The sequence below is a fragment of the Heloderma suspectum genome, chromosome 4 (assembly GCF_057233095.1).
Source record: "Heloderma suspectum isolate Gila_16-S chromosome 4, 16-S_ref, whole genome shotgun sequence".
Taxonomy (NCBI): domain Eukaryota; kingdom Metazoa; phylum Chordata; class Lepidosauria; order Squamata; family Helodermatidae; genus Heloderma; species Heloderma suspectum.
Genome location: NC_139461.1, coordinates 227,676,564 through 227,701,149, shown reverse-complemented (window position 1 = coordinate 227,701,149; position 24,586 = coordinate 227,676,564). Strand labels below are relative to the sequence as shown.

At 41.6% G+C, this 24,586-nt stretch overlaps 1 protein-coding gene across 2 annotated transcripts in view; it reads left to right on the top strand.

Annotated features, from left to right (window-relative positions):
• The first annotated feature begins 237 nt into the window (after positions 1 to 237).
• The window catches only part of RNF11 (ring finger protein 11), a 43,939-nt gene continuing 19,590 nt past the window's right edge, over positions 238 to 24,586 (top strand). Inside the window, exons 1-2 of one of the 2 annotated variants that reach the window (XM_084852546.1) lie at positions 238 to 798; positions 1,143 to 1,249. In XM_084852546.1, the coding sequence (XP_084708672.1) occupies positions 1,178 to 1,249 (72 nt within the window). In that variant the 5' untranslated portion in view covers positions 238 to 798; positions 1,143 to 1,177. The remainder of the gene's footprint in view (positions 799 to 1,142; positions 1,250 to 24,586) is intronic. The other variant, XM_084852545.1, reaches the window with a different exon arrangement.

Here is a 24,586-nt window from a genome sequence, read left to right as displayed (position 1 = left end):
TGATCTGACGGCAACTTTGTATGGGAGGGAAATTAGGAAAGGCAGGGGGGCGGGAAGCGCCTCCTTTAGCGCAGGGAAGAGAAGCTGGTTGCAAAAACAGCCCCTGAGGTGCCCGGTTCCCTTTGGCTCGAGGGAAGACGGCGGCCGGCTAGTCGGGCCTGTAGTCCAGGCTGGCTTCCGCGCAAAAGGAAGGGAGGAAGGAGGAGCCAGCGAGAGGCCTGTCTGACGAAGCTCAGTGCGCAGAAGGCGGGTGACCAGGAAGAAGAACAGCACTTGGGGCTGAGGGAGGAGACGGGCTCTGTGTATACCTGGGCGCCACCTCCCCCTTCCCTTCCCTTCCCCCGCTGGAGGTCTAAACAAGCCCCCTGGCTGAGGCCCTGATGGCGGCGGGGGGCTGGAACCGCCTCTTGCCTTCCCTCCCGTTGCCATTTCTCCGCCAGAGCTGCGAGCGTGGAGCGTGCTGAGGGAAAGAGAGAGAGAGGAGCAGCGGGTCCCTGGGGCAGCCGACTAGGCGCTAAGCCGCTTATGCAGGGTAGGAAGCTGGCATGAGCTTCCTGCGCTGGGCTCCTGCTATTGCTGCTGCTCACGGGAGGCCGAAGGAAAGCAGCGGCCGTCGCCCGGAGCTGGCACTGTGTCTCTGAGGAGGAGGAGACACCCCACTTCCCTTTGGGGAAGATGGGGAATTGCCTGAAATCCCCCACCTCGGATGACATTTCCCTGCTGCACGAGTCCCAGTCGGACAGGGCCAGCTATGGGGATGGGACTGAGCCGGATCAGGAGCCGCCGCCGCCATATCAGGTTGGTATTGCTGGAGGGTGAGGAGAAAAATCTGGTCGGGGGTGGTGCTTGAAAGAAGAGAGGGAAAAGGAGAACAAGAGGGGAAAAGAGGAGTGAGGGAAGGTCCAGGGCTGGCGGTGGTCAGGAAAACGGCTGTGTGTATGTCAGACAGGCAGACCCATGGGGGAGGATAAAATAACGAGATTTAAAAGGTTGTAAGAACGCAGGAGAAAAATAGACGGGAGGAAAAGACCCTTCATGGCTTGCCTAATGTATTGATATTTGTGCTGATGCAAATTCCCCTTTGGTTGATGTTTTTTTTTTTTTATGAAAGCCTCTTTTGACTTCTTTCATGTTCATAACAGCTGGGAACAGATATTAACCAAAATACGTCTACAGCATGAATAAAGTGTCGGAAATTAGAAGCCTCCCTCCCCGGTCCCCTCCTCCAAGTGCTTATTCTACTTTTGAGGTTTGAAATTTGACAACTCGCCAAACCTCCCTCTCAGTTGAACCTCTTGCTTCAGCCTGAGGGGGGAGACTTTCTTTGTTTCTTTTTCTTTTTTTGTCTGTCTTTGCAAGTGTGTCTGTGTTTCTGTACACTGAGTTTCATTTTTAAAAGACAGAGGTATAGAAAAACACCTTTCACAAGTTAGTTTGGGCAAAATTTAGATTGAAAACAAACAAACGGAACCACATCACAGATTAAGACAAATAAATTCTAACCATCCTCAACTTGGAAGGAAGCTCTTAATTTCAGTGAAGTTTACTTCCAAGTGAGTGTGTTTAGGATTGCATCTAATTGATTACAGTGTTTCTGTAGACCTCATAAAGTAATTATAGGCATTTTAAAGTAGTGATTTGGGATATGATTCTCTCCATTTTGGCCGCAGTAAAGGGTTTCTAGTTTTTCATCTTGTGGAGCTTCTTTTGTTTCTGCATGTGGTGACATCACTGTCTGGTGTTGCTCTTTTCTCATTACGTTGTTAAGCCAGAGAGGACCACACGCACAGACACACACTATTGTCTCAGTTTGTTTGCTCTGCCTTTGAAATTCTTGCTCTTAATAATAAGGTATCATTTAATTTAGAACTTTGATATGGCAGTAGATCTTATTTCACCCAATTGTGTGACTGGCATCAGGCATAGGAAGTGATGCTTCTTCAGTTCTCTTCCCTGTTCTCTTTCCTCTAAAAATGTCTGAATTTGTAACTTTTTAATTAAGTAGTAATATCAGCTTCTTTGCTTTTCATGAACATTTTTGCAGATATTAAATTGTATGAAGAGAAAGAAGAAAATGTAATCAATGGGTTGGATCCAGAGTAGAGCTTAGCAGAGTTCTTGCTCATGCTGGAGGAAGGCAACAGGGAGGTGATCTTTTCCCATGCAGCCTCTTGGGCCTCCTGAAAAGCTGCTCTGGAGGATTAGGGAACCCTCCAGAGCAGCATGAGAGGCATTCCAGGGGGCTGCTCAAGGAAGGAGGAATCCCAAAGATTGCCTCCTCACCCCCTTCCTCTAGCGAGGAGCATCTGCTGGATCCGTGTGCTTTCTGTGAACAGAAGGAGGCTTTTGTTCATGGAATGGACAATCTGGTTCCAGCCCTATATTTCTACGCATGTTATGACCAGAAAAAGACTGTGATGATGTATCTGTTCTCTGGGCAATCATTTATGTTTGTGTCTTACGCATTTATACATGTTATTGTTCAGTCGTTCAGTCGTGTCCGACTCTTCATGACCCCATGGACCATAGCACGCCAGGCCTTCCTGTCCTGCGCTCTCCCTGGAGTGTGCTCAAGTCCATATTCATTGCGCATTTATACATAACAATGTATTAACCTAGATTTATCCCTTGACACCAGAAAAACAGTAAACAAAATTAAATATATTCTGAATATTTAAGCAATTATTCTTACATATTTTATTAAGGATAAATGAAGTCTTGATTTATTTTCAGCACATGAGGTAGGATGTCTTCATGAGAAACTATTGTTGAGCTACAAATTTTTTATGATGACATGCACCGTCACCCTAAACATATACCTATAAGTAAGTCCCATTGAGTTCAGTGAAATATATTTCCAAGTTAGTAAGCTAAGGATTATAGCCTTGGTAACTTTTAATGTAGTGTGGTAGAATGCTGCTTCTAAAATCACTAGTCATAGTCTTGTGAAGTCTGCATATACAAGAGATGGTGCATCTGGATTGTGCATCTCAACAGTCTGTGGCACTAAACCACGTTTAAAAGGGGGGATTTGCAATTTGGTGAATGCATGAATCTGGCATGCACCTGCTCTGGGTCACAACTATCCAAGGACGTATTTTCATGTGTTTAGGATCTGGATGTAAAAGTTAGTCAAGAATTTCAAATCATTCATAGTTAACAAAATTGCAGGAAGTATTTAACTTAATAGAGTCATTATAAAAGATTTGTATGCTAATTATGTTAGCTACAATGGATTTTTAACTATTCAGAAGAAGAGAAGAACGTTGTGCTGTTGCACAAGGTACACTAACATAATCCTATGTATATTTACTCAAAAGTAAGTCCCACTGTGCTCAGTGGGATTTACTCCCTAGTAAGCGTGTTACTATGCACACTTTCTAGGAGTAAACACTGAAAATAGTGGGAATTTCTTCCAAGCAGACATAAACAGGATTGTGCTGTAGGGCTAGAATTCCTGTGCACATTTACTTGGAAGTAACTGCCATTTAATTCAATGGGACATCTGAGTAATCACGTATAGGATAGCTCTGTATGGCTGTAATCATATTCACACATATTTGGGAGTAAGTCCCAATAACTTCAGTGGTATTTACTTCCAGATAAACATGCATAGGGATGGGATGGAAGGCTGCAGTCTTAACACACTCCCTAGAGAATAAGACCCAGTGAGCTCAATGGGACCTACTTCTGAGTAAATATATTTAGTATTGCACTGAAAGGCAAAAGCAGTGCGCAGTTTTGAACAGCATTTACACTTTAATACATGTACGAACTTGTGTATAGCCATTTTCAGAAACATTTTTTTCATGTGAAGAACATTTCCAAAGCTTATTACACCTACCTAACTCCAAAATATCAAAACAAGTAATAGTCACATCTGCATATTTGCGAACATACTACATGTGCAAATGGTACTGATGTTACTTTATTGATGGTAAGAATAAGAAGTCTATTATTTAATATATTTAAAGCCTCTTTTTAGAGTTCATTTAAAACAATGCAAGTACAGGAAAACATGCAATCCTCGTTTTATGAACTGATCTCAGACTTGGTGCATTAGGGTTGGATCCAGCATTGGCTGTTTGCCAGTGGGATGGGAGTCGGAGGATTCTGGAGCAGATGGGGGACATACAGGGTGCTGTAGGGGGAAGGAGAGCAAGGGGAAGTCCCATTGTATGAGGGGATATTTGCTTGTGTGACATTGGATTTAACCTTCATTAAATAAGCACTTAATATTCACCTGAATGTTTGTGGAACACAACTCAACATCACAGATAGCACTGTTCTGGCTTTCAGGAAATATTTACATCCTATACATGTTTACTCAGAAGTAAATCTCACTGTAGTCAGTTGGACTTACTTCATGGTAAGTGTGTTTAGGATTGCAGCCTAAATAACTGGAGCACCATAATTAAAAACAATGGTATTTCTATGGGCCTTATTTATTTATTTCATACCAACTTACACATGTGCTTACTAAGACTGAAGATGAGTTACTTTCTGATTTTTTATTTTAATTAACATTTTCCCTAATGGGCACCATTTTTATTTATTTATGCTACAGCTCTATCTTTGAGGGTTTTCTATATTCAACTGCTGCAGAGTCATGAAAGTAAATATCTGGCCAAGTGCCCCAAAGTTTGCTGTATTGAATCACACTCGTTGCCTTATTTATTGTTATTCGCCTAAGTACCATTGTATTAGTGGTCTTCCTCTATTTGTAAATGAATAATAACAAGCATTTTGAAAACAGAATACATAAATCATTCCTACTCATGGGCATGACCCCTACAGAGGTAGGTTACCCTCTGTGACTCTTTAATGATGGTATGTTACAGGTAAGTATAAAATATTAATAAGTCTAAAAGGTAAAGTTGTATATCTTTTCCAATACTGGATTGAGTAAATAGGTTATGACATGTTTCCCATCACATTTTCTTCTAATTTGTGGTAATCATTGGCAGAATATATGTCCACAAATGTTAGTACACTTCTTATATCTCATAACATCCTTAGTGGCAAATTTCTATGATTTTACATTACCACCATACAAAAAGATAACTGAATAACTGGTAAATGAAGGACTAATTAACTACTGCTCTGTGACGACACTATGCTTGATTTCTGCAAGAAGCCAAAGATAGAAAAGACCTCCCAATTAAAGTCAGTGTAAATGCAGATATAAGTGTCTATTCTACTACATATTTATATAAAGCCATGAATATACTGTATAATATATAAAATACAGGAAACATGCGATAAAGGATTCCTTCCATGTTCCATTCACCTTTTCAGGTGTCTGTGAAGTAACAGTATCCAGCCAATTTATGAATGCAAATTTGAACTAATTCCAAATTACTTATTAGTGTATCTTTACAATTCTGGCTTGAATCCCCACCCACCCACAGCAGTTTAAAAAAAATGTAAATTCACATTTACTTGGAATTAATTAAAATTTTAATTTCCAAGTAAGTCTGCTGAGGGTAATAATTCCAAAGGATTATTTTTACGGTTCCTTTACATGTAAAGCAATTATAAGGGAAATAATATTTCCTAGCTTGATACAGAAGGCTGCTTACTATTGAGATTGCCCTGTACAGATGGAAAGGCAGGGTAAAAATGTTTTAAGAAATTAATAATTAAGGGCTCAGTCCTATCCAGATAGTTGCTAGCCTCCGAAATCTGAGGCTGCATACTATCCTATGCAGGGCCGCTGGAGCTCAGAGTGCTCTGGCTGCCCTTCATTTTTGTCTAGGCGTAGCTTCAAGGAAGGGGAGGGAAGAAGCCTGGAGACCTGCTAGGAAGCTGCGTAAAGCAGCTTATAGGGTCTCCTCCCCTCCCCTGGGACTGTCCCCTTTTCCCCATCTCCGTGCTCTGTTTCCGAGCGCAAAGATGTAGCCGGTGCAGAGAGAATCATGTTGGCTACAAGGGGGAGGGTGTGGGGAGTGTGGTTTCTGGGCTCGGATGCGAGGTTGGAGCCCTGGTTCCAACCTCGGATCCCAGAAACTGGACAATCCTATGTCCCCCCAGACACTGTCTAGGGGGCATAGGATTGCTCTCTCTATTACTAAAATAGAGAATATCCAGCAATTCTGAAAGTTTTTGACTAGTTTCAAGTGAAAGGGGAAAGCTACACAAACGCTCAGGAAATTGTTTTAAGACTTTCTTCAAAAAGGCAAATGGGAAAGGAGGCCCTCCCATCAAACAAAATGTTAGGAGGAAGTCAGTGTTGAGAAGATGATATGCTAGCTTGTATTGTACACTTTCAAAATAAACAATATCCTGTGACAGCATGGTGTAACAACGCTTTGTCAAGCCAGGTTCCTATTTGAATCATTGGGTGTTGACAAAGACTGAGTGAGGCACATCTATGACCACAAATAGCAGCGAGCTGAATTCCTCTGTTGCTTAAATCAAAGAAACATGCCTGGCTTGTAAGGTCATATAAAGATCAGATGGTGTCACATGACCTATTCTGGTCAGGCTGGTTGGTGTTCAGGAGGTGGTTTGGCTAGTTTCTTGCCACTCCCTCCCAGGGCCTTAATACACTTCATTTCAGAGGCAGGGAACCTTTTCCTCTGAGGGTCACATGCTCTCATGGGTAATCCATCTGGGGCTGCATGTTAGCAATGGGAAGGGCCACAGCCACCTCCGCACACTTTCTCTTTCTCACCCCCCTGCATAGCCCATTCACACACAGACATCCATTTATTCTTGCACGCACACATAATTTATTCACACATCCCATCCATTCACACACACAGCAGCTCCTGAAGCTTCCCGCCCCCTGACAGAAGACCAGGGAAGACACTTTGGGAGCCTCTTCTTCAAGGTGCTCAAGGCAGCAGCTCCCAGTGGAACAAGCTTTCCCTGCCCCCTTGCCCTTCTATTGAGAAAGGTGGGGGAAAGCTCAGGAGATGCCAGGGGCACTAGTGAGCAGGTGGCTGCAGGAAACAAGGAAGGGGATGTGAGGGAATTGATGAGGAGGAAAGGCCCAGGAGGAAAGGCTGCAGGCTGGATATGCTGCAAGCTGCAACTGGTTCTGGAACCCTGCTTTATGTGGGGCCCAAGTTCACCTGTGGAAATGCACCTGGAAGACATAGCCAATTACAGGTCACCAGCATGAATGTGCATCTGTCTTCGTCACTTCAGATGTTTGCTACAAACAATGCCAGTGTACTCAGGCTGTTTTGTGAAGTGGTTCTCAATCACGGCACTGAGGTTGAATCAGTCATTAAAACTAAGCTTGTAAACTATGCTAGCAGTAGAGAAAGTATTCATTCTTTTCAGTTCCGTTTATTGTCTGCCCCCCTTGTCTAACCATACATTTTATGAACCATATATTTTAAAGTATTTCTTTTTAGGGAGTTAGAGACCATCTTGTTTTGTTCCCTGAAGTGCCACATACATTGATACAGAAATAATAAGCAGAGTTAATTATTTAGGGATGCACAATAATATATTGACTGACATGTTTTGAGCTATCCCTCATAATTTAATGTAAAAGAGCTCAGTGGTAGACTACATGTTTTGCATGCAGAAAGTCTGAAGTTCAGTCCCCAGCATCTCCAGGTAGGGCAAGGAAAAGCACCTGCCTCCAACCCTGGAAAGCCGCTGCCATTCCATGTTGACAACGCTGGCCTAGATAGACCAAGGGTCTGACTCAGTGTAAGGCAGCTTTCTATGTTCCTGTTACTGCACGTGTGAATTTTTAGTCTAACAATTCACATACCACTCAAAGGAGACATTGTAAAAGGATTCTATAGGCTAATGGTTGTATCAAAAATTTAACAGATTATAATCTTTTGAATTTCATTTGAATTATTGCATTTGAATAATTAGAATTACCAGCCAAAGCAACTTGCGCACAGTTAAACTCTTGGTTAGACTATTGGAATGTGCTCTAGATAGGGCTGTCCTTGAAAGATGGTCTTAGTTTTCATCTCAGAATCACATATGGTCATTTGGTTTTGATTAAGTTTTGATGTGCAGGATTTATGGAAAGAGTGATAATTAGTAATGTTTAAAGATTATTTCTGGTGCCCATTAATTTTCCTTGTCCTGAGATGAAATCAGAGTTGCCTATGTATTTCTGGCAGATCTCTTCGTTTTTTTAAATACACTTTAAATATGGTAAATATTTAAAATTAAAATTCACTTTCCTAGTTTTAATTGGAACATTTAAACATTTAGGGCAGTATCCAGTGCTGATAATTCAGCAGCTCTAAACGCACTGCGCTAGCTGGAATGACTGCTAGCACAATGGGAAAGTAGTGTTTGCTAGCACAACCCAAGAAACTACCTGAAGCTACTACAGTCAGGGCCAGAAATATTGGAAAAAGCATAACTGTTTTGGCAGTTGGCCTCTGTACACCACCACATTGAAGTTGAAAGGAAACGCACCCAGATGGGAGTGAAGTCAGGACTTTCAGCTGTAATTCAAGGGGTTTGACAAAAGTGGGGCACTAACCATTCAGGAAGGACAGCCAGTGGCATACACACACACCCATCGTTGGTGGCTCATAAGTAATGGAACGAATGGCTGACAAGCAGCTGCATGGCCAGGTGTGGCCTGTTTTCTGGGTACCCCATGACCAAACAAGCAGATAAAAGGCCTGGAGGTGGTTCTGGGTGTTATATTTGCATTTGGTGGCTGTTCACTGGAACTCCCAACATGAGGTCCAAAGAGGTGTCCATGTGAATGAAGGAGGCCATCGTTAGGCTGAGGAAACAAAATAAACCCATCAGAGAGATAGCAGAAACAGTGGGAGTGGCCAGTACAACAGTTTGGAACATCCTGAAAAAGAAGGAATTAACTGGCAAGCTCAGCAACAGCAAAAGGCCTGGAAGACCATGGAAGACAACTAAAGTGGATGACCGCAGAATTCTGCTCATGGTGAAGAGGAACCCTTTCACAACATCTAGCCAGGTCAAGAACGCTCTTGTGGAGGTAGGCATGTCACTGTCAACATCTACAGTCAAGAGACGGCTTTATGAATGTAAATACAGAGGCTTCACAACAAGGTGCAAACCACTGGTAACACTCAAGAACCGCAAGGCCAGATTAGCCTTTGCCAGCAAACACCTCAAAAAGCCTGCCCAGTTCTGGAATAAGATTCTTTGGACTGATGAACCCAAGATTAACTTGTACCAGAATGATGGGAAGAGAAAAGTAGGGAGAAGAAAAGGAACAGCTCATGATCCAAAGCATACCACATCATCTGTCAAACATGGTGGAGGCAGTGTTACGGCATGGGCATGTATGGCTGCCAATGGAACCGGGTCACTGGTGTTTATTGATGACCTGACTGCTGATAAAAGCAGCAGGATGAATACTGAAGTGTATAGGGCTATACCTTCTGCTCACATTCGGCTGAATGCTGCCAAACTGATAGGACGCCGCTTCATATTGCAGATGGATAATGACCCAAAACATACAGCAAAAGCTACCCCAGAGTTTCTCAAGGCAAAGAAGTGGGATGTTCTTCAATGGCCAAGTCAGTCACCTGCTCTCAACCCAATAGAGCATGCTTTTCACTTACTGAAGGCAAGACTGAAGGCAGAAAGACCCACAAACAAGCAGCGGCTGAAGGCAGCTGCAGTAAAGGCCTGGCAAAGCATCTCGAGGGAGGAAACTCAGCATTTGCTCATGTCCATGGGTTCCAGACTTCAGGCAGTCATTGACTGCAAAGGATTTTCATCCAGGTATTAAAGGCGATCCTTCAGTTTGGAATGCTGTTGGTTTGTTCCATTACTTATGAGCCACCAACGATGGGTGTGTGTGTATGCCACTGGCTGTACTTCCTGAATAGTTAGTGCCCCACTTTTGTCAAACCCCTTTTACAGCTGAAAGTCCTGACTTCACTCCCATCTGCGTGTGCTTCCTTTCAACTTCAATGTGGTGGTGTACGGAGGCCAACTGCCAAAACAGTTATCCTTGTTCCAATATTTCTGGCCCTGACTGTACTTCTTGGCTGGGACAAGTCAGTGGAGGTTCCTTCCATGACCTCCACTGACCTGTCCCATTCCAGAAGCAGTAGTTTTGGGTAGTTTCCAGTTGCACTAATAAGTGCTACTTTCCCATCGCACTAGCAGTCATTCCCGCTTGTGTAGTGGCAGTATTGGATACTGCCCCGTAATACAAGCTTTATAACTTTATTTATTGAAAGTTATCTTTTTTAAATAAGTGTTACATAGTGAATATCTTAAATAGCATTGCTTTATTAAAAAGATTTTGAGATAGATGACATTTGATTTAATTGATCTGTTGGAACTGGCTCATCTGATACTCAATGTTTTAAAGATAAGGAATGCTTAATTAAACAGACTATCATAATTGAAAACCAGAGTCACCAGGGCATATTTCATTATGATGTGGATATTGTAGCTCAATGCTATGCATGTTTATTCAGAAGTGTGTAAGTCCTACACAGCTATTGAGCTTACCTTCCAAGTAAGTGAGGATAAGATTGCAGCCTAAAATACACTGCCACCACCTTCTGGAAATGCATTGCATTAGTAAAGAAAGGGATACATGTTGACTTGTTAGAACCTTTCTAGCTGCAAATAAACTAGTAGCTGTACTGGTTTATATAAGTTCTCTACTCTAAAGAGATCAGGTCACAATTCCATTTTAAATATTTCGAGTGAACTTGTGGTTTGTTGCCTCTTTAAGTCTTATTCATCAGGTCAAAGCTAAGTTGCCACCCCTGGAAGGAACATAAGAAAAGCCCTGCTGGACAACACTAAAGACCTATCTAGTCTAGCATTCTGCTGTTCCCCACAGTGGCCAACCAGTTGCCTATGGAAAGTCCACAAGCAGGACGAGTGCAGTAGCACTCTGCCACTCATATTTCCCAGCAACTAGTATAAAGAAACATACTGCCTTTGATACTGGAGGCAATGTATAGCCATCATGACTAGTAGCCTTATCCATCAAGAATGTGTCTAATCTCCTTGTAAAGCCATCCAGGTTGGTGGCCATCACTACATTTTGTGGTAGTGAATTCTATAGTTTATGTGCTCTGTGAAGAAGTACATCCTTTTATCTGTTCTGAATCTCCTGCTTCATTGGATGATCCTGCATTCTAGTAATATGAGAGAGGAAGAAAAAGTCTTCTTATCCACTCTTCTCCCTATCCATGTTCTCCACACCATGCATAATTTTATACACCTCTTATCATGTTTCCCCTTACTCACCATTTTTCTAAGCTAAAGAGCTTGCAACATTTCCTCATGGCACATGGTCTAGCCTCTTGATCATTTTGGATGTCCTTTTCTGCTCTACAGTATCTGTTTTGAGGTATGGCGACCAGAACTGTGCACATTATTCCAGGTGCAATGGCACAGTAGATTTGTATATGATATTGGCAGTTTTATTTTCAATTCCTTTCCTAATATGGAATATGCCTTTTTCATAGCACTTGCATATTGGGCCGTTTTCATTGAGCTATCTGCCACAACCTGAAGATACCCTTTTTTGTCAGTCACTGCCAGCTAGACCCTATCAGTATATGCGAAGACAGGATTTTTAGTCCCAAGGAGTATCACTTTACACTTGCTTACATTGAACCACATTTTCCATTTTAATGCTCATTCCCCCAGTTTGGACAGATCCTTTTGGAGTTCTTCACAATCCCATTTTGTTTAACCACCCTAAATAATTTGGTGTTGTCAACAAACCTGGCCACCTCACTGCTCACCCCTAACTTAAGATAATTTAGCAACAAGTTAAAGATCACCTGTCCCAATACAGATCCTTGGGGAATCCATATTACATCCACTGTTTACACCCCTCCATTGCAAGAACTGGCCATTTTTTAAAATTCTCTGCTTTCTGTTAGGTGCTGTATTAAGCCTGCAATACCATGCTCACAACTCGGGTCTTATTTCTGAGTAAACATGCAGAACATCAAGGTGCAAACCACCCTGTAAATGTAACTCGTGCTGGAATCCTATGCATACTTTCCTGAGGGTAAGCCTATTAAACATAATGGTACTTCTCAGTAGGCATACATGTTGTTCAGTCGTTCAGTCGTGTCCGACTCTTCGTGACCCCATGGACCATAGCACGCCAGGCCTTCCTGTCCTGCGCTCTCTCCCGGAGCGTGCTCAAGTTCATATTCATTGCATCCGTGATGCTATCTAGCCATCTCATCCTCTGCCGTCCCCTTCTCCTTTTGCCTTCAGTCTTTCCCAGCATCAGGGTCTTTTCCAGGGAGTTTTCTCTTCGCATTAGGTGGCCAAAATATTGGAGCTTCAGCTTCATTATCTGTCCTTCCAATGAGCACTCAGGGTTGATTTCCTTTAGGATGGACTGATTTGACCTCCTTGCAGTCCAGGGCACTCGTAAGAGTCTTCTCCAGCACCACAGTTCGAAAGCATCAATGCTTCGGCACTCAGCCTTCCTTATAGTCCAGCTCTCACAGCCATACATTACTACTGGGAAAACCATAGCTTTGATTAGACGGACCTTTGTCGGCAAGGTGATGTCTCTGCTTCTTACTATGCTGTCTAGGTTGGCCATAGCTTTCCTCCCAAGGAGCAAGTGTCTTTTAATTTCATGGCTACAGTCACCGTCTGCGGTGATCTTGGAGCCCAAGAAAGTAAAATCTGTCACTGCTTCCATTTCTTCCCCTTCTATATGCCAGGAAGTGATGGGGCCAGATGCCATGATCTGAGTTTTCTTAATGTTGAGTTTCAAACCAGCTTTTGCACTCTCCTCTTTCACCCTCAACAAGAGGCTCTTGAGATCCTCTTCGCTTTCTGCCATTAGGGTGGTATCGTCTGCATATCGGAGGTTGTTGATAATTCTCCCGGCAATCTTAATTCCGATCTCTGATTCATCCAACCCGGCATTTCTCATGATGTACTCTGCATATAAGTTAAATAAGCAGGGTGACAATATGCAGCCTTGTCGTACTCCTTTCCCAATTTTGAACCAATTGGTTGTTCCATGTCTGGTTCTTACTGTTGCTTCTTGACCCTCGTACAGGTTTCTCAGGAGACAGGTAAGGTGGTCTGGTACTCCCATCACTTTAAGAATTTGCCACAGGTTGTTGTGATCCACACAATCAAAGGCTTTAGCATAGTCAATGAAGCAGAAATAGACGTTTTTCTGGAATTCTCTTGCTTTCTCCATGATGCAGCGAATATTGGCGATTTGATCTCTAGTTCCTCTGCCTCTTCGAAACCCAGCTTGTACTTCCGGTAGTTCTCGGTTCGCATACTGCTGAAGCCTAGCTTGTAGGATTTTGAGCATCACCTTGCTGGCATGTGAAATGAGCGCAATGGTGCGGTAGTTTGAACACTCTTTGGCGCTGCCCTTCTTTGGAATTGGAATGTAAACTGACCTTTTCCAGTCTTGTGGCCACTGTTGAGTGTTCCAGATTTGTTGGCATATTGAATGCAGCACTTTAACAGCATCATCTTTTAGGATTTTAAATAGCTCGGCTGGAATACTGTCATCTCCGCTAGCTTTGTTGTTAGTAATGCTTCCTAAGGCCCACTTGACTTCACTCTGTAGGATGTCCGGCTCAAGTTCAGTGAGCGCACTATCATGGCTATCAGGGACATTCAGATCTTTCCTGTATAGTTCTTCTGTGTATTCTTGCCACCTCTTCTTAATCTCATCTGCTTCTGTTAGGTCCCTGCCTTCTTTGTCCTTGATCATGCCCGTCTTTGCACAAAACGTTCCCTTGAGATCTCCAATTTTCTTGAAGAGATCTCTAGTCTTTCCCATTCTGTTGTTTTCCTCGATTTCTTTGCATTGTTCATTTAAGAAGGCCTTCTTGTCTCTCCTTGCTATTCTCTGGAACTCTGCATTCAGTTGGGTATATCTTCCCCTTTCTCCCTTGCTTTTCGCTTCCCTTCTTTCGTAAGCTACTTGTAAGCCTCATCAGACAGCCACTTTGCTTTCTTGCATTTCTTTTTCTTTGGGATGGATTTCGTTGCTGCCTCCTGAACAATGTTACGGACCTCCGTCCATAGTTCCTCAGGCACTCTGTCTATCAGGTCTAATCCCTGAAATCTATTCCTCACCTCCACTGTATATTCATCAGGGATATGATTTAGGTCATACCTGAACGGTTTAGTGGTTTTCCCGACGTTCTTCAATTTAAGCCGAAATTTTGCAAGAAGCAGCTCATGATCTGAGCCACAGTCAGCTCCAGGTCTTGTTTTTACTGACTGTATGGAGCTTCTCCATCTTTGGCTGCAAAGGACATAATCAATCTGATTTCGATATTGACCATCTGGTGATGTCCATGTGTAGAGTCGCCTCTTGTGCTGTTGGAAAAGAGTGTTTGCTATGATCAGCATGTTCTCTTGGCAAAACTCTATTAGCTTTTGTCCTGCTTCATTTTGTACACCAAGGCCATGCCTGCCTGTTGTGCCGGTGATTTCTTGACTTCCTACTTTAGCATTCCAATCCCCTATGATGAAGAGGACATCTTTTTTTGGTGTTAGTTCTAGAAGGTGTTGTAGGTCTTCATAGAACCGATCAACCTCAGCTTCTTCGGCCTCAGTGGTTGGGGCATAAACTTGAATTACTGTGATGTTGAATGGTTTGCCTTGGATTCGTACTGAGATCATTCTATCATTTTTAAGATTGTACCCCAGTACTGCTTTTCCCACCCTTTTGTTGACTATGAGTGCTACTCCATTTCTTCTAAGGGATTCTTGCCCACAATAGTAGATATGATAGTCACCTGAATTAAATTCGCCCATGCCTGTCCATTTTAGTTCGCTGATTCCCAAGATGTCGATGTTCAATCTTGCCATCTCATGTTTGACCACCTCCAGCTTACCTTGATTCATTGATCTGACATTCCAGGTTCCTCAACAGTATTGTTCTTTACAGCATCGGATTTTCTTTTCACCACCAGACACATCCACAGCTGAGTGTCCTTTCGGGTTTGGCCCAGCCGCTTCACTCTTTCTGGCGCTACTTGGAAATACCCTCTGCTCTTCCCCAGTAGCATATTGGACACCTTCCGACCTGAGGGGCTCATCTTCTGGCGTCATATCTTTTAGCCTTGTGATACGTTCCATGGGGTTTTCTTGGCAAGAATACTGGAGTGGGTTGCCATTTCCTTCTCCAGTGGACCACATTTTGTCAGAACTCTCTGCCATGACCTGTCCGTCTTGGGTGGCCCTGCACGGCATAGCTTATGGCTTCATTGAGTTACGCAAGCCCCTTCGCCACAACAAGGCAGTGATCCATGAAGGGGAGGCATACATAGGATTATATAAATGAGCAGTATTTATCTTCCCTCCACTTAAAAAAAAAAACAAACAAACCGCAAACTCCTATTTTTATTAAAGCTTTCTGTTCATAGGAACATAGGAAGCGGCCTTATACTGAGTCAGACCCTGGGTCCATCCAGTGCAGTATTGTTGACAATGACTGGCAGCAGCGGCTCTCCAGGGTTTCAGGCAGGATTCTTTCCTAGCCCTACTTGGAGATACTGGAGATTGAACTCGGGACCTTCTGCGTGCCAAGTGAGTGCTCTACCACTGAGCTACAGCCTTTTCTATTGCTGGATAATGGCAACTGACAAACAAAACAGCCCCAGATTTGTTTCTCTGCAACCATGTGAAACTACTTTTCTCAAAGACTTGAGTGAGAAGGAGAAAAACCAACGCTCTTGTCTGTTTGTATAAAGTCAAATACAGTTCAGAATGTCGCTTGCCCACCAAAGAGAATTCCCTTTAAGAATTCCTTAAGATATGCTCTGGGTAGAATAAAGAAGAGAAAGAAAGAACAGGATAGGGGGAGGAAGAAGAAAAGAATGGTGACTGGAAATGCAGTGCGGGGGAGAGAATTCCCTAAGCCAAGTGGCTCCTTTCAGAGAGGTAGTACTTCAGAGGAATTTAGGAGGCTGTGGAGGGTTTGTAAGGATTGCACGTACTTAAATTAACTTTGTGAGGTGAGGTGGCGGAGGGCTTTTTCTACCTTTTTTTAAACTGTAGAACCTGTTTAAAAGCCTTAGCAGTTCCTCGATCATGATGCCACATAGCCCTATCCCTCCTTTTGAAATAATTTGCATCCCACAGCTATTTTGGAGAAATTAAAGTGGAGGGGGAGAAAGACGTTTGTGGAGGCTTATTGGATCCTTTGCTGTACTGAAGCTACTAAACTTCTGCAGAAGCCAAAGTTTCCAGTTTGAGGTAGTAAAATCAGGTGCTGTGTAAAATGCCAATATTTCACGTGAAGCTCTTTCTTCCCTTCCTTCTCCCTCTTCAAAATTTCATTGCAAGCAAGTTCCCAGCAGTGGGCATGTAAGAGCAGAAAAGTAGGGGGAGAGGGGTTTTTAGCACCTCAAAAAAACCTACACCAGAGATTAGGGAGAGTGACCTCCTAATGGTCACCTTAAATACCTTTTGATTAGGATTTCTAATCCCCTGTGTGGCTTGGCAGTTTTTACTTTTTGTTTTAGTCTTTAAGAAAAGGAAACTTTACGCATGGCTCGCACAAAAGCCATTGGACCTGTCTGAAATGTGGCAGGTTCAGTCAGCTCCACAGGAGCTGCCAGGTTACCAAATTCCATGCATGTATGTAGAAGCACAAAAAAATATGTAGCTCTTTGCTTTGACAGATTTTCTTGAAAATAGCAAATTGTACCTGTGACTAGCACAAAAGCCACTGGACCTAACTGCCTGAAATTGGGCAGGTTCAATCAGCTCCATAGGAGCTACCAGGTCTCCAAATTTCATGTATTTATCATACAAACTAAAAAAGGTATGGCCGTTTCTGTTTTCCAATGCAAGTCAGTGGGAAAACGTAAAAAAAAAAAAAGGCAATTGGGACAGCTCAAAAGATCCAGGGCACAGCCCTCCGAACGACGACGCCCCTGTTTCTGGCTAAGTAACATGATATGATTTTATCAAGGGATGCTAAGGTCAGTGAAACAGCTGGGGCTCTCTCTTAAATCCTCAGTTTCAATTCTTGCCATACCACACACACATCTTTCCCCTTCCCCCTGAATGGTTCTCAGTCACTGGATGAGGCAGGGGTAACATTTCAGACACATTTCACTGATACACATATGCAAGGCTGTTCTTGCATAGAAAATTCCCATTCTGGCTGAGCCTGTTCATTGTTTGAAGTTGTTTTGATTGTGCTACATTTATCAACTAGAAGAAATTGTTTTTTAGAACCTAGCTTTTGTTTCATACTTGGCAGGTATTTAGACCTGTTGTTTCCATGTGCACATTTTATACATAGTTTTCTGATGTCATAAAAGTTCAGTTTCTGTAGCTGTTTCAGCTTGGTTAACTTCATAGCTTAGTAATGGGAAAAAGTCGCATTCCAGTGAACTTGATCAGACCCTATACTTACTGTCCTCTGTCTTACCAATTGAACAGTACAGCCCCAAGGGTTCCAGCCTGATCCTAGAGAGGTTACAGACAGAGGTGAATGTAAAACTGCCCTTACCAATTAATAAGGTTCAAATGTAGCAATGGTGAAGTACCTGTGTTAAAAGCCAAAAAGAAATTCTAGTTTGATGGTAGATTTCAACAGGTAGGTTACAACAGTAGTTGTAAGAATTAGTAAAGGAAGGGAATAATGGAGCCATATTGGCTACTTTTATATTGATACATGAAATATTCTTAATTTGTCAGATTCTTGGAGGCTCACTTTGACATTACTAAATGGCTGCTAGGAGAACACAACTCATTTAGTAATGTCAACATGAACTGGTTCCTATTCTTGCAGGGGGGGGGGCTCCTTTCCCCCCCCAGTGGATACTTCCCAAATCTTTATTCAGTGTTTGTTTCTTTTTGTTCACTACAAATGTTTCTTTGCTCATGCCCCATCTACACTGAAGATCTGTGTCATTTTATCAAAGATAGTATTTATTTATTTGAAATATTTATATTGGTCTTTATTTCTAAATTCCAGGACATCTGAACTGTCTTCAAAGGGAATGTCACATATAATGCTATGCAGTAATCCAGCTGGGAGATTACTAGCATCTCATTATTTCTTGCACCCTGAACAGCGCAGTTTTTGAATGAATACAGTTGACCTTTGCCAAGTATTAACACTGTACATAAGAAGGGATCAGACCAAAGGCCTATCTAGTCCAGCATTTGTGTTCCTACAGTGACCAACCAGATGCCCATGAGAAGCCCACAAACAGAACATGAATGTAACTGCACCCTCCCGCTCCCCATTGTGTGGATGGATATTTCATGCAGGATTTATTAATCCACCTCTCGTCTCACATGAACTCTCCAGATAGTTTTGATCCATTTGGTTTGATGCTGAATAGGTATAAGAAGCTGTGGTTTACACAGTTCTTCTGTCCTAATATCATCCCAGAGTCTTATTTTTCTGTGGTGTGGGAATTTACATTATGGGATGAATTTACAGCCGGTGGTATGCTGTTGTTCGACTGAACTTGTAGAATTCCCCTAGTATGTTCCAACAAGATGTATTGGCTGAACTCCAGAGCAATTGGTAGAGCAATTATATCCTGGCTAAATACAATGTTCTTGTAGTTTAATACAGAGCAGCTATTCTCAATCACCCCTCTATTTAAGAGGAAATAGCTTAAACAAGAGCTCCCAAATTACAAACTTTTGCTGTGCCAGAATGTCTGACTAAGATGGTTGGCTAAAACGGCAGTCCCCAACCTAGGGATAAATGGGTCCACAATCCAAGTTTTGTTACAAATCTAGCAACTATTTGTTATGAGGTGAACTGGTTCCTGGTTTGGGATACATATTCTAGCAGCTGTAACATATAGCATTCTGTGAAATATACTGTACAGCTCTGTGTATAGCTTTCTCTCCACACATAGAATCACTACTTTGGGTAGCCTCAATGAGTCACCCCAAACCAACAATCCCCTTTATGAGCACAGGGAAATTTAAAGAGCATGATGTACACTGTTTACCAACAAATAAACAAAGGTCACACCCTCATGTGCATAGCTTCCTCTTGCATGTCTCTGGACTAGTTAGTAAAACAAACAAAGGGGAAAAGGCAGGAATTCACAATAGGGAGAGGGAGGTAGCAAATGTTCTCAAGGCTGGTTCTTTCTCAGTTTGCAAGTGATGGTTTGCAGGGATGGTTTGCATCTGAACAACTATATTCCCCTGCCTTTGGGTACTAAGGAGTATTAGATTCTTAAAGGCCCAATCCTATGCATGTTTAGACAGAAAAAGGGCCTACAACTCCCAGCGTACTCCCAACATACATAGGATTGCATCCTATATTGTTTGTAATGCATTTTCATACTGCGTAGCTGTGGCCTATTTAGAACCTGTCAAACACTGCTCCTGGAACCTGGCCTGACACTTTGCTTCTTCTACCTCTAAGCTAATGTCACATAAAGTGGCAGCTGCAACTTAGAGCTTTCTCTCATGTTACTTATTTCAGGCATGAGATGATTTCCTCAAATTACTTCCATCTCTCCATACATACCCAGTGTCTTTTCTGAATTAGTGCATGTCACTGATTCATGAATTTCAGGACTCTCAAATTCTTTTGAAACTTTCTAAATCTATCTGCAGTCAAGCTGTATATATACAAAAATGACATAAGTGATTGTTGACCATCCTCCTTTGTGTGAAAAAATAATGTTAGGAACTAATTCTTCTTTTTGTTGTTGTTAAGTTAAGGTAGATTGTGCAGAGTTAATTACTGGAGCGAGCATCATCGCTGCAATAGTTAATAAATAAAAATCACAAGTAAATTGTTGGTAGATGTGGAATGTGTGTGTTTGATCAGAGGGTCTAATGTGTGGATGATTCTGCAGTGCTGTAGAGATCGTTTTTTATGATCTTTTGACTCACGTCTATCATCATGTGAAGTGAAAGATTGTTCTGCAGGGCTGTATTGGTAGTTGGCATCTGAGTTGCCTGAATTTTTCTTATAGGTCTAAAGAAGCATTGCATAATATCCCAAGGAACACACAGCATTAGCTACATGCTGGAGCGGTGTGAACAGTCAACTTCTTTAGTTATTTTAGGTTTTCTTTAGATAAAACTGTAGTTAATGCTTTCGCAAGTTTATTTTAACTCTGAGGTATTATACCAGCCTAGAATGACTAATCTGGGCAAGAAGGCAATGGCCTGGGAGTCAGGAGACTTGGGTCATGATTTTTAGCCCTGCAGTGACTGTCTTATGTGTATCTTGCTCTATGGTTTCAATAATAAAAACATGATTGCTTTTTTTCAAGCATGGTTATCTAAGAAACAATATTTCAATGGTACTTTTGCTAGAATATTGTCCTTACTTAAGGCTGAAATCCTATACTCCCTTACCTGGAAAGGGAGTAAGTTCAGTTGATCTTACTTCTGAGCAAACATGTATAGGATTGCACTGCACAGGATGTCAAGCACATTCAATTTGCATTCTGCCAACTACAGTTGCACTTCTGTTATTCTTCAGGATGTCATGTCAGTTTCTTCACTGTTTTGTCACAGATAGTACAGCTAGGGTCAAAATTGTTTATAGAGTTAAAATATTCTTGTGATAATTTGGTTTACTTGTTAAGAAATAGAAGTAGCAATTATAATTTGAATTCCACAGTGGTAGAGACTATACACAAATAGGGTTGTTTGTTGTTGTTTTATTAAAAGCACCTTCTTCATTTGGTCACAGTTAGCAAGAATCCAGAATTGCTTATATTAAATGATTGTGTGTGTACTGTATGTACTTATAAACCATTCTTAAATTTATCTATATAACAATTTTTATTTGAAAAATGGGCTTGATTATGATTCTTACTAGTTGGCAATTAAGAATAACTTTGTGAACTCAAAGCAGGTTGGTTTATAACCAATATCAAATCAGCTGCAGATCAGTGACTAATATATAACCAGACTACTTAATCATTTGCATGCAACATACTGTTTTTCCCCCAAAGTGCTCAAAATAATAATCCTTACAACATTGTGAAATAGAACAGCATTATTATTGCCATATTATAGACTGGACAATATTATGGATGGTACATGTCTAATGCCACGCAGAAGTTCAGGACACATCTGAGATTTGAACATGGAATTTCACAGTTCATTTTTATTTATTTTATTTATTGGATTTCTATAGTGCCCTCCAGGAACTAACCAAGGTGATATATAAAAATCTAGAAAACAAAAATAATAAAGTAAAAGGTTAAAAACAACCTTAAAATTGTCATGTTCTTAACCATTATGCTCCATTTGTTTCTTAGCAACAAATATAACGCTGACAAAAGTTTCCTTGAACCTGGACAATCTGTAGATTTAAAAACTCTAAAAACAAATAGGAGTGAATAATTTCTTGACATTTTTCATTTATGCTTTATTATCAATCCCTAGTGAACATACTTCTGTTTCTTGTACGTGTCCTTAGTGCAAACTTCTCTCCTGTATTAGAAGTGCTTGAGCTGTGAATGATATCACTCTTGGATTTGTGCCTTGGGAACTGAAATGCATAGTCACTGCTTGCAGGGACAAGCCTTTGGTTATCACAAACAGAAACATAGTATGTCTATCCCATATTAAATACATTAGTTCAAACACATTTTATCCAGTGCAAATGCTACAGCAGATTCTTTCTAGTTGCTATCAGGCTGTTTTTTAATTTATTTTTTAAACCCTACTTGTAAGCTATACTTACAAGTTGTATAACCTGAGTGCCCCTTCTCTTGTAATAATATCCACAATATCCACACAAGATGAGAGGAAGTATATGTACATCTTTAGTGGGTCAACATTTTATACCTTTTGACCCTTAGTCACTAACTGTTTTGCTTTAATCAAGCTCACTCAACAATAGCAGTCACAACACCATCCTTTCTGTGAGGATCAATGACCAAACACGATAAATGGATGTAGTTTATATAGAGTGAGAGCCGTTACATACAGATCTCCATTACCCCCTCCCAAAATTTATTTATTTATTTAAATTATTTTTAGGCCACTTTTAAGGGTAGAATCCACTTAATACAAGATAAAAACAGTACAAAACAAATACAATAAAATTCTATGAATAAGTATTCAATAAAAATCTATAAAAACAGATATTACCCATAAAACATTTATTTATTCCATAGAGTTCATTCCAGCCTGTTAAAACAGAATAAACAGGGTAGCAATCAAATTGGGATATCTCCTCAAAGCAAATACTGGCCTCAGAAGAGGATTTTCCTCAGGACCATAGCAGGGGAAGAAAGAGATCAATTTCCCTCTTATGCCTGCTCTGATCCCATTAACTATCACCCTGGTACAATTTGCATTTTAAAAAATCTGCAGACTAGATGCAAATACTAGTGTAGATTGGCTCAAATATGATGGTTGTTGGGTTTCATTCTATAGAAATCTAAAATGTGGACTCAGCTGGAAGTATATGATAGAAAACTGAACTATTATGGTATGGGCAATGGAAATTTCTAAGAAAGAGATACTGGCCCAGGGCAGACATAACACTTTAACTATGATTTAGCATTATGTATGTGAGCTGGCATTAACCTCAAGTTCGCATTCTCCTCTCGTGTGCTAGAAACTGATGCTCAGGTTCCTATGGTGGGGCTGCAAGGGGGAGGTCAGAAAGACTTGCTTCTACTTTTAAACTAATTAGACATCTTTATTATCTAGCAGCTATGTCTTTTTAAATTTGTATTGTAGGGTAGGCACAGGGGGGCTGATCCAGATCAGGACCCTAATGTGAGGGATAGGGGGGCTTTTAACATCTGGATCAGGCCCCCTGCACCTACTTTAGCATATTTTTTTTTAAAAAGATGTAGTTGATAGATACAGATTTAAAACAATGTCTGTTTTGGCTTTCTGGCTAGATTAAAAGCAGAAGTGAAAGCTTCCAATCCAGAAGAGAAAAGAAGGGGAAGCATGCAAGTTTAAGGCTTGTGTATGTATCGCTAAACCATTGTTTAGCATTATGTCCAAACTCACCTATGCTCATCGTCTAAGGCCTCCTCCAGGTGCCTCCTCCATGGGAGGCTGGGAAGGTGGAAACAAGGGAGAGGGTCTTCTCAGTAGTGGCCCCCTGATTATGGAATGATCTCCATAGTGAGGTCCACCTGGCATCAATTTTATCATCTTTTTGGCACCAAGTTAAGACCTTCCTCTTTGGATTTGGTACCATTTGATAAGGTTTTTAATTGGGTCCAGGAATTTCTTATCGTTGATTGCTAAAATTGTTTAGGTGTGTGTTGTCTGTTTATATGTTTGTATATAAATGGTTTTATATTATGTCAATATTGTATTTTTAAGGTTTTAATCTTTGTAAACTTCCCAGAGAGCTTTGGCTATTGAGTGGTATAGAAATATAATAAGTGAAATGAAATGAAATGAAATGAAAAAGACCCAGTGGGATATTTGGCCAATCCCAGAAGGGAGGGACTTGGAAGTTTTTATTTAAAAGCAAGTTTGGAAAGCTCTTCTCTCTTTCATTTTGGATAGGAGCTGGGTGGTCTGATTGTAAAAAGGAAACAGCAAAATCCACAGGTTAGCATGCCAGAAGGTAACTCCTACAGTGTGTAAGTTAGATTGTGACTACTGCAATGAAACATTAGAATTGCTTGGAGTGGGTTGATGCTGGACTGTATAGTACATAGCTGTCTTATATCACATCAGAATATATGTACATCGAGACAATATTGTCTACTATGACTGGCAGTAGTTCTCCAAGGTTTTGGGCAGACCTTTCACATCACCTGTTACTTGCTCCTTTTCCCTGGAGTCACTAGGGACTGAACTTGGAATCTTCTGCATAGAAATTATGTGCTCTATCACTGAGCTAAGGTCCTTCCCCAAATGTGGTCCCTTACACGTGGCTCCTTATTTATGCAGGTAGAGATTAAGCTACAGAAAATGCCCACCTGTTGGTTAAGGCTGAGTATAAGATATATACCTTCCCAGTATGGCTGTGTTGTCCAGTTGTTACGTCGTGTCCGACTCTTCGTGACCCCATGGACCATAGAACACCAGGCCTTCCTGTCCTGCGCTCTCTCCCGGAGTGTGCTCAAGTTCATATTCATTGCATCGGTGATGCTATCTAGCCATCTCATCCTCTGCCGTCCCCTTCTCCTTTTGCCTTCAGTCTTTGCCAGCATCAGAGTCCTTTCCAGTGACTTTTCTCTTCGCATTAGATGGCCAAAAAATGTGAGCTTCGGCTTCAGTATCTGTCCTTCCAATGAGCAGTCAGGGTTGATTTCCTTTAGGATTGACTGATTTGACCTCCTTGCAGTCCAGGGGACTCATAAGAGTCTTCTCCAGCACCACAGTTCGAAAGCATCAATGCTTCGGCGCTCAGCCTTCCTTATAGTCCCCCTCTCACAGCCATACGTTGCTACTGGGAAGACCATAGCTTTGATTATACAGACCTTTGTCAGCAAGGTGATGTCTCTGCTTCTTACTATGCTGTTTAGGTTTGCCATAGCTTTCCTCCCAAGGAGCAAGTGTCTTTTAATTTCATGGTTACAGTCACCATCTGCAGTGAGCTTGGAGCCCAAGAAAATAAAATCTGCCCCTGCTTCCATTTCTTCCCCTTCTATATGCCAGGAAGTGATGGGGCCAGATGCCATGATTTTAGTTTTTTTAATGTTGAGTTTCAAACCAGCTTTTG